Source organism: Eublepharis macularius, chromosome 2, assembly GCF_028583425.1.
Source record: "Eublepharis macularius isolate TG4126 chromosome 2, MPM_Emac_v1.0, whole genome shotgun sequence".
Lineage (NCBI taxonomy): Eukaryota > Metazoa > Chordata > Lepidosauria > Squamata > Eublepharidae > Eublepharis > Eublepharis macularius.
Genome location: NC_072791.1, coordinates 204,058,772 through 204,073,127, shown reverse-complemented (window position 1 = coordinate 204,073,127; position 14,356 = coordinate 204,058,772). Strand labels below are relative to the sequence as shown.

Here is a 14,356-nt window from a genome sequence, read left to right as displayed (position 1 = left end):
GAGAGGGCAGGCAGGAAAATTCAGTTCCACCTCTGGAAAATTTAGTCTTGATCCAACCCAGTACTTTTACTTCATCTGTAGCATCGATGCCTATATAATAAATATTTCTTTGATGTTAGGATCATTGTTCCATATCAACTTTTATACAGTGTATTCCTAAAAGGAATTACAACCTTCCAAGTCCATTAACTTCGATGTACTTAGAAGGGTGTAACTCTGTTTAGGATCATTCCTAGCCGGAATGTAAACAGATATGTATCGGATCATATGGGTTCATTCTGCTAAGTTAGGAATTCTCTACTGTACAAAGACTCCTTTTGTGTGGGAAGGAGCCTTTTGTCCAGTTGATGAAGTCTGTTTCCAGTAGAATATTACTCAGCAGGAGAGAACCAGTGGATCCAGCCCTAAAATTCTGCAGATGGTAATCTTCCTGAAGACCTGGCGTTGGATTCTACCAACATAGCCTTTTTGGTGATCATAAAGGAATCCTCCTCCCTCTTTCAGTAATGGAAAAGCTTGTGGTATTCAACCCCTTGTAAATATGTATCTATTGCAAAATGAATATCTTCGCCCTCCTTTATTCCAAGCTAAAAAATATACCTTTGGAGCACCAATTTCTGTATTTCATCATGAAACGTGACTAATGAGTCAAACTTATTTACAAATGGATATTATTTGTATCTCTTTGCAGAACCAGCAGTCATTGTAGAGAAAGCAGAACCAATGAAAGTCACTGTAGGAGATATTTGTACCTTAGAGTGCAAAGTGGGTGGAACACCTGAGCTCTCAATAGGCTGGTTCAAGGATGGAAAAGAACTGACAAGTAGCCACAAATATAAAATCACCTTTCACAACAAAGTGTCTACACTTAAAATTCTTGATTCAGAAAAGGAAGACACTGGCTTATATACATTTGAGGTGCAGAACAACGTTGGCAAAAGTGGCTGCACTGCCTCAGTTGAAGTTCTAGGTTAGTTTCGTCACTTCTCTTCATAACACTCCCATCAGGATTTGGTAATCTCTTTTTTATAAACTTCTGGAAGTCATCACTTTGTTTTGCTCACTTTCTCTTGCACAGATCGGATTATTCCACCTTCTTTCACACGAAAACTTAAAGAAACTCATGGCGTGTTGGGTTCTTCTGTGGCTCTTGAGTGTAAAGTGGCTGGATCTCCACCTATTACGGTTTCTTGGTTTCTGAGTGGACATAAAATCACTAGTGGGGAAAAATACCAAACTACTTTTTCAGACAATGTCTGCATTTTGCAAATCAATTCTCTGAACTCCGATGATACAGGAACTTACACATGTAAAGCTATTAACTCAGCAGGCTCTAGTGAGACAAGGGCGCGATTGTCTGTACAAGGTCAGTATTTGTTGACTGACTTCTCTAATTTAATTCTTGCAAAAGCCTGTCCTTTCATTGATGTAATGGGGGGGGGGGAGAATTCAATTGCATTTTATGCCTCCAGTTCATTAATCTGAAGTATTTTTTTAAATACTCGTTTAGAACCACCCTCTTTTGAGAAGGAACCTGAGTCTGCGGACGTTTTGCCAGGCAGAAGTGTTACATTCACTGCTGTTGTTAGAGGAACACCCCCATTTAAGGTGAACTGGTTTAAAGGGGTCAATGAACTCGTGCCAGGTGAAAAGTGTAACATCTATTTGGAAGAGTCAGTCACAGACCTAGAGCTGTTTGATGTAGAGCCGCTTCAGAGTGGAGAGTATACTTGTGTTGTATCTAACGATGCTGGCAAAGTCTCTTGTACAACGCATCTTTCTGTAAAAGGTTTGTATAGATTGCGATTTCTCCCTCTAGAATATTGAACTGTTTGTACAGCACTGATGCTCAACACGTGACTTCTTCTTGCTCACCAGAACCAGCAGTTTTTGTGAAGAAGCTAAGTGACCATTGTGTGGAGCCAGGCAAATCCATAATTCTTGAGAGCAGGTACACTGGTAGCCTTCCGATTTCAGTGATGTGGAAGAAAAATGGTATAATTTTAAGTCAATCTGGAAAATGCAGCATCACCACAACAGAGAGATCATGCATTCTCGAAATCCTTAACAGCACAAAGGATGATCAAGGAGAATATACTTGCTTGGTAGAGAATGAAGCAGGAGAAGATATTTGTGAGGCACTGGTAACCACTTTAGGTGTGTCTCTGGTGATATTTTAACTTTCTTTGTCCACCTGTGTTTAATTCCAATACTTGTGTGTGGTTATCTTAATTCTGACCCTGATTCTTTGCGTTCCCAGAACCTCCTTATTTTGTTACACACTTGGGACCTCTTGAAGTGTCAGTTGGAGACTATACAACTTTGCAATGCCAAGTTTCTGGAACGCCAGAAATCACAATATCTTGGTACAAAGGCGATACAAAATTAAGATCTACTCCTGAATATAAGATGTACTTCAAAGACAATGTTGCCACTCTGGTATTTAACAAAGTGGATATCAGTGACAGCGGGGAATATATTTGTAAAGCAGAAAATAGTGTAGGAACTGCCTCTTCAAATGCCGTCTTGACAGTTCAAGGTGATATTTTTGAGTTGGTTACTCCTTACAATTCTTCCATTCTTAAATCTGTCTCTATGCTGGAGGAAGCATATATTTACCACGTGCCTACTTTATTGCAGAGCGAAAACGTCCACCTTCTTTTGCAAGGAAATTAAAGGACACCGAGCAAACTGTTGGCTTTCCGATAAAATTAGTCTGCCGTCTAAATGGGTCAGAACCTATCAGCGTTACTTGGTATAAGGACGGTGTTCCTTTAAGGGATGACTTCAATGTGCAAGCCTCATACATTGACAATGTTGCAACTCTTCATCTGTTGCAAACCGAGATGAGCCACACCGGGCAATACTCTTGCACGGCTACTAATCCTGTTGGTACTGCTACATCTAGTGCCAGACTTACAGTCACAGGTTTGTTTAACGCTGACACTTTAGCTTCCCTCTTTATGTTCTACCTAGTTCTTTCTTAACCTTTAAATCAAGTATCTGCAACCTAGGCCTTTAGATTGAAATATGGCTCTTTAAAAAATAAAAATGAAATATTTAAGTGAAGGTATATCGGAGATATAAGTGAGATCCTAGAATAACTAGTATATGAAGGGAGCAATGGTAGGCAGATATTTTTGTGGGATCAAAGGGCTTCCCAACAGATGCTATGCCAGTCCTCCTAAGCAATAATCCAAATGAGAAACATGTGCAGATTTATGTCAGTGCACTAAAACAATTTTGGAGGGCGCTTCTGTGTGTATTTATTTCTTAATATGAGACTTTGTGTATGCTACTTCCTAATGAAAGAGTCATAACAACGAGTATTTGAGCTGCAGAAATTTACAGATTATTAATCAGCATGCCAGTTTTCAGTAATGTTAAGTTGTATGTTTTCTGTTATCCAAATGGACTTTCTTATATTGAATCTTTGTTGCTTTCTTGAGCTAAATGTTGACTCTTAAATTATAAAACATTACTGACCCCAGCCCTAAAAACCTTACGTATGTACTCAAAGGGGATGGAAATAAATCGGCATTCTACTTTTCCTTTTAATCCTCAGAACCCAAACAAGCTCCCTTGTTTGATATCACACCTGAATCCAAAGATGTTCCAGTTGGAGAAAGTGTTGACTTTGAATGTCATGTTACTGGAGCCCAACCAATACATGTCTCCTGGGCAAAAGATGGCCGAGAGATCCGTACAGGAGGGAACTATGCAATTACATTTGTAGCAAATACTGCTTGTTTAAGAATTCTGAGAGTAGGCAAAGGAGACACCGGACAATATACCTGCCAAGCTAGCAACGATGTTGGAAAAGACTTTTGCTCAGCTCAGCTTAATGTAAAAGGTATTGAAATTTAGCCAGCTTTATTTCCATTTGTTAGTCACACTGAAGAGGATGTCACGTGTTCCTCAAGGCTTCTCTTTCAAACATGTCTTTGTTTCCAAATGGCTGACATTAAAATTAACCGGACTTCTTTCAAAAGAAACATTTCTTGTGGTAATCGAGCTGTAGGTCTTGACCTGAAAACCTTTCTCTTGTCTCTTCTTAACATTCCAGGGGAGCTGAGGTGGGGAGGATTATGCATGTAGACATTTGATTTAATTTTTCCGACCGGTGAAAGCTGTCAGTTAAGCTTTGTTTGTGTTAAATGTAGATTAATGCAGTCTATAGTAGTGAGAATGGATGTCATTTTCATTTCCTGTATTAATATGTATATACTCCAGGGATACAGTACAGTGCCACCCCAATATGATGCTGTAAACGGTTTCAAAGTGAAAACTCTCACAGTACCAATCAAATGTCCAGCAAGGGGGTGGAAGCAGAGAGAAGGGAATGTGTTTTCCTTCTCCTTGTCCCTTCATTTATATCTGACCAATAGGTGATTGTTCCTGTGAGGCGGTTACATCATAAGCTTCTCCAATTATTGATCTCTTCTAAGAGGAGGAAGAAGGGATCTTTTAGATGGAGTAGACATTCCAGCTTCCCTTTGATCAACCCTCTAGAAAACTAATTTGGGCTGTGCCCAAATAAGTAGGTTTCTTATTCCCTCTTCTAAGATTTATGTGAGAACGAAGGCAGTGGCACGCACAAATTAGGTTACTGTTTGGTGCATCAGAACTTCTGCTTAATATTGTTGAAAAGTCAGAGCTTTTATAGTTACCGAACCAGAGAGTTTCTCAAGCACTGTTCGAATAGTTGATATGACACATGTTATTGAAATGCTCAAATATGGACCCAATATACAATCATTTTGTTAGATCAAGATGGGTCGCCGTGTTAGTCTGTCTGTTGCAGCAGAAAAGAGCAAGAGTCCAGTAGCACCTCTAAGACTAACAAAATTTGTGGTAGGGTATGCGCTTTCATGAACCTCGGCTCATTTTGTGTTATGAAAGCTATTTGTAGAAGAGAATATGTAAAAATATACAGCATATGGAAGTAAAACACATAGAGAAGCCTACCTGTCCCTACATAGTTTGGTCCAAGGAAGATTCTTTGAGCCCCTTCTTGTTGCCCCTCCTCTCAAGTTGCCTTGGCAGCCTTTATGAGGTCAGAAAGGTGGGGTATACATTTTGTAAAATGAATAAGTTTCATTTTAGTTTATTGCCATTGAACTTTGTATATATAATTTCCATGGTAAAACTCACATATTCTTAATTACAATAATACAAAGCTGAATACTGCTTTCCTTCTGGTTTCTTAGAACCTCCCAAGTTTGTAAAGAAATTAGAAACAGCAAGAATGGTGAAACAGGGTGATACATGCCAACTGGAATGTAAGATCAGCGGATCCCCAGAGATCAAAATTGTATGGTATAAGAATGACCACGAAATCAGTGTCAGCGACAAATACTACGTGACGTTCAGCGATTCCACAGCAGTGTTGACCATCGTTAATGCCAACCTTGAAGACAGTGGAGATTACATTTGTGAAGCCCTCAATTCTGCCGGCACTGCAAGCTGTAGTACTGTAGTCACAGTAAAAGGTTAGCCCCAATGCTTCTCTTCCTTGCTTCCCCTCACCTGGTTTCTTCCCATCAGTTACAGGGCTAGATGATTAAACAATAGTTTGGAGATGAGTAGTCAAGACCCGCAACTAATTGATAGCAAAATTGTTAGAAATGCTGGTGGGTGGGGCCTGAGCATGTTATACAAACATTTTGTAAAATTATCTTGAAGTACATCAGTTCAGAAAGCTCAGTTCTCATTTTAATCTCCTCTGTCTCTCAGGCGACAGAACTGTCCAATAGTACAAGACATTAATGGGTACAGTTCCATTTCCTGTCATCCAGTTTGAAGTGGTCTAAGGTTTAAAGACACCCTACACCTCATGCAGGACATACTTCTTGAACATATAACTAATACCTAGGAGGTCAATGACGAAAGATGACAGGTGGATGGATCAAAGATGTGGGTGATAATGAAAGACATGAGTTTAAGGGAGTAGGAGGACCTGCTTTTTGTGTGGGCACCAGCCACAGGGCTTGTTAGCTGCTTGTCCGTTACCTCCTAGCAACGCTCTATAGATAGAAAATACATTAGATACAAATAGAAAAAAAAGTCAAAGCTTTTTTTTAGTTTTAAGTCTCGTAAAGATAGAAAGGATGTCAGTAAGAGTATACTCTTGAAGAGAGAAGCTACAGAGACTCAGAGTATACGAAAAGGAGTAGGTGAAGAATCATAGACTCTGTTCTTGTAGCAAAATCACGGTGCATATTGAAGGTTACATCAAGGCACACGCAAATCCTGATTAACTGCTTTTTAATTGAAAAACCAGTGCTGTGTGCGGAAAAAAAATTGTGGAGAGCGGCCAGACTTTTTCAGTAGGACTTTGCAACAGTGGATATAGAAGGGACATCACCGTGAACATCTATGCGCTCAGCACTTTTGAAACCTAACGAACTTACGTAAGAGCTTAAATAGGGCTTTATAAGCATTAACGTCTGGCTTCTGTTGCCAAATGTCCTGCACCTCCTGGGAGTTAAGAACCCATTCCCAGGAGTCCAATTACGCAAGCTCATTTTCACGTTCTTTTTTTATAGAACCTCCTGTTTTTAGCAAGAGGCCTAGCCCTGTAGACACCCTTAAGGGCTCTGATGTCATCCTTCAGTGTGAAATTGCAGGCACACAACCATTTGAAGTTGCATGGTTCAAGGATAGGAAGCAAGTCAGAAGCAGTAAGAAGTTCAAAGTTACGACAAAGAATTTCAGTGCCAGCATTCACATTCTTAACCTTGAAGCTGCGGACACCGGGGACTATCAGTGCAAGGTTGCCAATGAGGTGGGAAGTGATACGTGTGTATGCGCAGTGAAGTTCAAAGGTGAGTGTTTCTTCACGGATTCTTCTGTGACATTCTTGTGTTTGTACTTTTACTTGCAATTTTTGTTTTCTCTCTTAACCTTGACTAATTCTTTCTCGTACCAGAACCTCCTCGGTTTGTTAAGAAGCTGAGCGACTCTGCCACCTATGCTGGGGAACCCACCACATTGCGGGCTGTAGTAGAAGGCTCCCAACCTATTTCTGTTGTGTGGCTTAAGGACAAGGGTGAAATAATCCGGGAAAGCGAAAACATCCAGATCTCCTTTTCAGATAACATTGCAACTCTTCAGATTGCAAATGCTGAAAGCACGAATGCTGGGAAATATATCTGCCAGATTAAGAACGATGCTGGAATGCGAGAATGTGCAGGATACTTACAAGTTCTAGGTTGGTACTGGCGTCTGTCCCCTTCTAAAGAATGAAATTTTTAACTGCCTTTGCTATCTCTACAGTAGAATAATTTGCTTCTTAGTCTTGGCTTTGCAACTCAGTGTTGTGGATTATCTCCCTCATTCCAGAACCAGCTGTGATTTTAGAGAAACCTGAACCAATGGTTGTTATGGCCGGCAACGCTTTTACTTTGGAGTGCACTGTGGGTGGGTCGCCAGAGTTAATTACCAAGTGGTCTAAGGACGGAAGAGAACTCACCAACAGTCGCAAGCATCAGATTTTCTTCTCCAACAAAGTGGCAACTCTTAAAGTTCTTTCTGCAGACATGAGTGATAGGGGATTGTATACCTTCGAAGTGCGCAATGAAGTAGGGGAAAGTAGCTGCACTTCTTCAGTTGACATCTCAGGTTAGCCAAAAAAAATTCTTCTCAATCACTGTTTTCTTTCTTTCAAATTGTATCTTCTTAACAAGCATTGTCTTTTCTTAAAATGTATTTTATTGCTTTTCCTTGTACAGACCAAGTTGTGCCCCCTTCTTTTGTAAGAAGATTAAAAGAGACCAACGGCGTGCTGGGCTCTTCAGTTGTTTTGGAGTGCAAACTTGCTGGGTCTCTACCTATTTCAGTCACTTGGTTTTACGGTGGAAATGAGATAGCCAGTGGAGAAAAATATGAAACCGTCTTTTCAGAGAATGTCTGTGCTTTGAAGGTGAATGCTCTGGATGCCTCTGATACAGGGCCGTACACCTGCACTGCGGCAAACGTAGCTGGCTCAGATGAATGCAGTGCCTTCTTGACTGTACAAGGTCAGTAGAGAATAGACAAGTTGTGATTCTTCTTTGTGTGCATTTTGCTTTCTTAGAGATTTGTTTTATAAACATTCTACCTACCAAGCCCATTGAATATCATTTTGTTGTGTGTGTATAAATCTAGAACCTCCATCTTTTGCAAAGACGCCCGATCCATTAGAGGTTTTACCGGGGATGAGCGTGACATTCAGGGGTCTGATCAGAGGAACCCCTCCATTCAAAGTTAATTGGTTTAAGGGAAGTAGAGAACTGGTGCCGGGGAAAACATGCAACATCGTCTTGGCAGACACAACGGCAGAGCTGGAATTGTTTGAAGTAGGACCTCTCCAGACTGGAGATTACACCTGCCTGGTGACTAACGATGCCGGCAGTGCTTCGTGCACCACCCATCTTTTTGTCAAAGGTCTGTTTCAAAAGCTGTTTTCTAAGTATAAATCTGGTATGGACCCATGCACGTATGCACATACATTCCCATATGGTATCGTTTTTGGTTTGACCTTTTTTTTACATCTGGCTTTATTTCAGAACCAGCTGTCTTTGTGAAGAAACTGAGTGATTTCAGCATAGAGCATGGCAAATCCATTGTCCTAGAAAGCACCTTCAGTGGGACACCTCCACTTTCGGTAATATGGAGGAAGAACGGCTTAAACATCACACCGTCTCCGAAATACAATATCACGACAACAGAAAAATCAGGCATACTGGAAATTCCTAACAGTAGCAGAGAGGATGAAGGAGAATATACCTGTGAAATTGCAAATGATGCTGGGGAGGATACATGCCATGCCCTGGTGGCAATCTTAGGTGTGTTACTCTAGCAAATTGCATTTCCGTACTTATATAAATTGCCATCATATAGTATGCTTAGGTTGATTAGGTGTTGATGAAGGTCATTTGTACTTCAGAACCGCCTCATTTTGTTAAACACTTGGAACGTGTGGAGGTGACCGTTGGAGAACCTGCAACTTTACAATGCCAGGTGGCTGGAACCCCGGAAATTAAAGTGTCATGGTACAAAGGAGATACAAAGCTAAGATCTACACAGGCTTATAAAATGCACTTCAAGAACAACGTGGCGTCACTTACTTTCAGCCAGGTGGACAACACAGACATTGGCGAATACGTCTGCAAAGCAGAAAACAGTATTGGATTTGCTTCTTCGACAGCAATGCTCACTGCCAAAGGTATGGTTTCCTTTCAGATAATGGAAACTTACAATTTTATAATTAGAAATATAAACAGTGTGCATGAAGTATGTTAAGGGCATGCAACATTCACATCATGGGAACAGTGTCCATGCATGGAGGATTTTTATAGACCTCAATAATCTCCAGTTTTCCTCCATTATGTGTGTACACACAGTCATGCATGCTTACTGTGTATGTAGACTTAGAAATGACAGTAAACAGTGCGCCTATCTAGCCATACCCTCCTAAGCTTTAGAAGTTACTTGTAATCTAGACATGAGTAACTTGCATTGATCACGGAAAGGGGCCCTAAAAGATAATGTGGGAAGCATACACAGACCTCCCGTTTCTTCTATGCCCGTGCACTTGGGGAAGGGGGAAGAAAATCCCAAGTCTCATTGAGATCTTCCATATGTAGGCACTGCCCCTATTGTCCACGTACAACCCAACCCAAGTGTCCTTTTTTTAATCTTGTAGTATAAATTATTATAAGCTACAATTTATTTTTTGCAGACCGTAAACTTCCACCCTCATTTACGAGAAAGCTGAAAGATCTTCAGGAGACTGTTGGCTCGCCAGTCACTTTTGATTGCCGAATAGCTGGCTCTGAACCTCTTCAAGTGGCTTGGTATAAAGATGGGGTGTTGCTGCGTGATGAGGATAACATCCAAATAACATTCTTAAATAGCGTAGCGACTCTTCAGATCTTGCAGACCAATCTGGGTCACAGCGGCCAGTACACTTGCTCTGCTCACAATAATATTGGAAAAGCTTCTTCTGCAGCTAAGCTGCAACTCATAGGTTTGTACTCAATTTAACCTCTTTGTACATTGCTTGGGTTTCATCCAAAAAGACAGATCAGGGGTGTCTGTGACAATATATGATACGGGGCCATTTTGAAGGTCTGGGAGCCGCAAGAATTACATGGTACATTTTTTCTTTTTAGAACATCTGAAACCTCCAGTCTTTGATCTGAAGCCTTTGCCTGTCGATGTTGCTCTTGGGGAAAGTGGTTCCTTCAAGTGTCATGTCACAGGATCAACACCGCTGAAAGTCACTTGGGCAAAAGATAACCGAGAGATCCGCCCTGGTGGCAATTACAAGATCACACTGGTAGAAAACACTGCCACACTTACAATTCTTAAAGTAGGTAAAGGTGATGCTGGACTTTACACCTGCTATGCAAGCAACAGTGCTGGGAAGGATTCTTGTGCAGCTCAGCTGAGCTTCAAAGGTAATTTCTGAAATGGCTTTTTTATTTTCTTCTTTAGCTTCTCTTTTGTAATGCTCTATCTATCTATCTATCTATCTATCTATCTATCTATCTATCTATCTATCTATCTATCTATCTATCTATCTATCTATCTATCTATCTATCTATCTATCTATTGGCATTTGAAGTGGGAACAGTGAATAACTTTGTAATCTATCTATCTAGCTATCTATCGGCATTTGGGAGCAGTGAATAACTTCGTAGAACTATAACAGTAGCTAATTTTAAAAAACTTCTTTTGATTTTTACATGAAGTTATTTTGATGTGAAAATTAATACCATGCTATGCTTTACACTTATTGCTTGCTAGATGGTTTAAACTTAGCAACATGTAGAAATATATTAGGCCATAAACTGTCTGAATATAGAATGGCCTTTTTTAAATATGTGCAACTTGAGTAGGGTATATTTTTAGATGAAAATCATCGGACGGTGGGAGGGGGAGTAACTTTCTTCCATAGATGTGTGATTGACTGTGCGGCCTGAAGCAGAGATATACCTATTGAAGTCAATGGGCTTAGATTGTGTAACTTGTTAAGATTGCACTGTAACCTGTAGAAATATGAACTCCAAAATAAGAAAGGAGCTGGCCTATTCTATTGTAACAGGATTATAAACTTCCCTATTTTAATAATACAAGCAAGGGGGAAATTCTTGTGTGAAATCGTATTTCAGGAATCCAATTAATGTCTAAATATCATAGCATTGGATAGGATCTGAATGGATAACATGTCTAACATAGGCCATTTTCACACTGCTTACCGGCCACGGAACATAGTGCTGAGCTCCTGGAATGACAGCGCACAGTAGTTCTCGCGTGAAATGCACCAGGAGGATGCTGTCATTCCAGGAGCTTGGCGCGATGTTCCGTGGCTGGTAAGCAGTGTGAAAACGGCCATGGATAGGATTACTGAATTGTCTGGTGGGGATCCTGCAGTTTGCACTTTCCCAAAAGAAAGAAAAAGGAGGGATAGTTCTACCAAATAAATACAGAAGGGGAAACTAGCTGGGTGTTTTCTTTACTTTGCTTTCCTTGACAAGCATAGGCTCACATTTTCTTTTTTCCCTTCCAAGTTTTAGGTTGTATAGCTATAAGTCTGGGAGGAGAAGCAGAGAGGTTGATACTGGTGCTGTGTAGTATGAAAACAGTGAAGTGCCTATGCCCTTCTTGTATACCACTAGGTGTTCGAGGAGCAGGGGGAAAGCATAAGGACAGAAGAGGGCAAATATTACTGCAGTGATGTATGCTACTTGCAACCCCCTCTCCTTGCTTTTTCCTTCACTTCTGGGGGGCACCTAGGTGGAGGAAAATATTCAGGGAGGGGAATGGCGCACAAGAGGGATACACTCAACAGGGGATTGTTGGTCACCCCAGAGGATTTGCAAAACTTAATTGAATTATATTACTATATTATTCAACCTTATTCAGTGTATGTAATAGAGACCATGTATACGGATTTGGTTGTTTAAACCTATTAAATAGGTTAATAATACCTAATTAAAAGATTTCGCACAGATTTTGGTCCTGTTTGGGTGTGGAAAAAAGACCTCATCCTGTGGTCTTGATATGGAATATGCAAGTGGCTAGAGCTGTGTGTGTGTGTGCGCGCGCGTGCACGCATACAACGTTTTATACCAAAATGCTTCTGAATCAGATATAGGTTCAGTTGTATTTGGTATGTAGTTATGTACCCGTCCATTTTGTTTACATTAGACAGACGTCAAGTCGCCCCTTAAGGACTAGCAAGGTTATTTCAGCAAATAAGAACTCACTTCTTCAGATTTCCTTGAGTACTCAGTAGACTTGTCTTGTGAAGAATCAATCTGGTAGACCTCTGATACTGACAGAATACAAATCTCTTTGCCAGCGTATTTTGTGATAGCTACAAATTCTTGACATCTGCAATACTAACAGAAGCACTGTTCTTTATCTCCTGAATGCTTCTCTTGTTTGTTTTTTCACCAGAACCACCAAGATTTATTAAGAAATTAGACTCCTCCAGAGTTGTAAAAGAACATGACTCTACTAGATACGAATGCAAGATAGGTGGTTCTCCTGAAATTAAGGTTGTGTGGTACAAAGGTGACACACAAATTCATCCTAGTAACAAATACAGTATGTCCTTTGTTGACTCGGTGGCAGTCATTGAAATGAACAACCTGAGTGTTGAAGACAGTGGAGACTATACTTGTGAAGCCCAGAATTCAGCCGGTAGTGCCAGTAGCAGTACTTCATTGAAAGTGAAAGGTCAGAACCCATTCTTTTTGGGGGGGAAATTCTCCACTCTTCTTGCTGTCGAAGATTTCTGGGGTTTGTTCTCTTTTGTGAAATGGGCTGGTTGTGTTTTCCATTAAAGGCTAACCATAGATCCGGCTGGTTTGTTCGTATTGAGAACTCCTTCCTGCATGTCTTTGTTCTTCATGTCTTTCATAATGGCATATTCTTTTCCTTCTCATGTCAGCCCTCTAAAGATAACCAAAATTCAAACCTCCTCTTTTATAGCCCCTCCTGTTTTCCGCAAGAAGCCCCGCCCAGTGGAAACTCTGAGAGGTTTTGATGTTCACCTTGAATGTGAGCTCCAAGGCAGCCCTCCTTTCCAAATTTCCTGGTATAAAGACAAACGAGAGATTAGAAGTAGCAAGAAGTATAAGATTTTGTCCGAGAATTACCTTGCTAGTGTTCACATTCTCAACGTTGACGCTGCCGACATTGGTGAATATCACTGTAAAGCAGTCAATGATGTGGGAAGTGATACCTGCACCGGCTCGGTGTCACTGAAAGGTTTGTAAAAAAAGTCTTTCCATAATCAATCTTCCTTACTAGTTCTAAGTTTCTGTTTTCCTCTCTTATGCATTCTTTATGTATTTTCCATTTTTTTACATCAGCACCCCCTAAGTTTGTGAAAAAACTTAAAGATATCACTGCTGTAGTGGGGGAGCCTGCAGAACTGCAAGCTACAGTAGAAGGTTCTGAGCCCATTTCTGTTCTGTGGCTGAAGGACAAAGGCGAAATCATCAGAGAAAGTGAAAATCTCTGGATGGCATATTCAGAAAAAGTTGCAATTCTTCAGATTGCAAATGCAGAGCCCACCCACACCGGAAAATACACCTGCCAGATTAAAAATGATGCTGGAAGTCAGGAGTGTTTCGCTACTTTATCTGTTCTAGGTTGGTACAAAACAAATGACATACCGCAGAATAATATCTTCTCTTACTATATTATCTTGATTTGCCAATATGACTGTAATTTGCTTCTTATTCCAGAGCCAGCAGCTATAATAGAGAAGCCAGGACCAATGAAAGTCACAACTGGAGATTCTTGTACTTTAGAGTGCACAGTAGCTGGAACACCCGAGCTCACTGCTCGGTGGTTTAAGGATGGAAACGAGCTTTCTTCTGACCATAAATACAAAATCACTTTCTTCAACAAAGTATCTGGGCTTAAGATTCTAAATACAGGAGTAGAGGACAGTGGAGAGTATACATTTGAAGTCAAAAACAACGTTGGGCAAAGCAGTTGCACTGCTTCCGTGCAGGTTTCAGGTTAGTTGGTTAATTTGGGGATTAATAACCATTCTGAATTTCCTTTACATCTTTATATAGAGTATAGGTGTTTGGTAAATTTCAAAATCTTGTTTGGCATGATACGAAGAATCTGTTGATTGTGTCATCCTGGAAAATTTCCAGGAACATTTACTTGCCAGAAAAGGTAATATTCATGTGGCAATTACATATGAATCTGCCTTCATAAGCTTTCACCCAAGGAATACAATATCTTTGTTTTACCTGTCTTAATACGTGGATTATGATGAGGATCAGCAGTTTTTCTAAATGAAAAGAGAATGCATTCCTCTTTTCAGAGTCTTAGATAC

At 40.4% G+C, this 14,356-nt stretch overlaps 1 protein-coding gene across 1 annotated transcript in view; it reads left to right on the top strand.

Moving 5' to 3' along the window:
* The window catches only part of TTN (titin), a 330,572-nt gene that overhangs the window by 113,237 nt on the left and 202,979 nt on the right, over positions 1 to 14,356 (top strand). Inside the window, exons 68-88 of the mRNA XM_054971277.1 lie at positions 692 to 970; positions 1,079 to 1,366; positions 1,511 to 1,789; positions 1,879 to 2,157; positions 2,261 to 2,539; positions 2,641 to 2,928; positions 3,566 to 3,853; positions 5,211 to 5,492; positions 6,549 to 6,827; positions 6,932 to 7,213; positions 7,345 to 7,623; positions 7,734 to 8,021; positions 8,149 to 8,427; positions 8,550 to 8,828; positions 8,930 to 9,208; positions 9,725 to 10,012; positions 10,158 to 10,445; positions 12,451 to 12,732; positions 12,988 to 13,266; positions 13,371 to 13,652; positions 13,749 to 14,027. Of these exons, the coding sequence (XP_054827252.1) occupies positions 692 to 970; positions 1,079 to 1,366; positions 1,511 to 1,789; positions 1,879 to 2,157; positions 2,261 to 2,539; positions 2,641 to 2,928; positions 3,566 to 3,853; positions 5,211 to 5,492; positions 6,549 to 6,827; positions 6,932 to 7,213; positions 7,345 to 7,623; positions 7,734 to 8,021; positions 8,149 to 8,427; positions 8,550 to 8,828; positions 8,930 to 9,208; positions 9,725 to 10,012; positions 10,158 to 10,445; positions 12,451 to 12,732; positions 12,988 to 13,266; positions 13,371 to 13,652; positions 13,749 to 14,027 (5,925 nt within the window). The remainder of the gene's footprint in view (positions 1 to 691; positions 971 to 1,078; positions 1,367 to 1,510; positions 1,790 to 1,878; positions 2,158 to 2,260; positions 2,540 to 2,640; positions 2,929 to 3,565; positions 3,854 to 5,210; positions 5,493 to 6,548; positions 6,828 to 6,931; positions 7,214 to 7,344; positions 7,624 to 7,733; positions 8,022 to 8,148; positions 8,428 to 8,549; positions 8,829 to 8,929; positions 9,209 to 9,724; positions 10,013 to 10,157; positions 10,446 to 12,450; positions 12,733 to 12,987; positions 13,267 to 13,370; positions 13,653 to 13,748; positions 14,028 to 14,356) is intronic.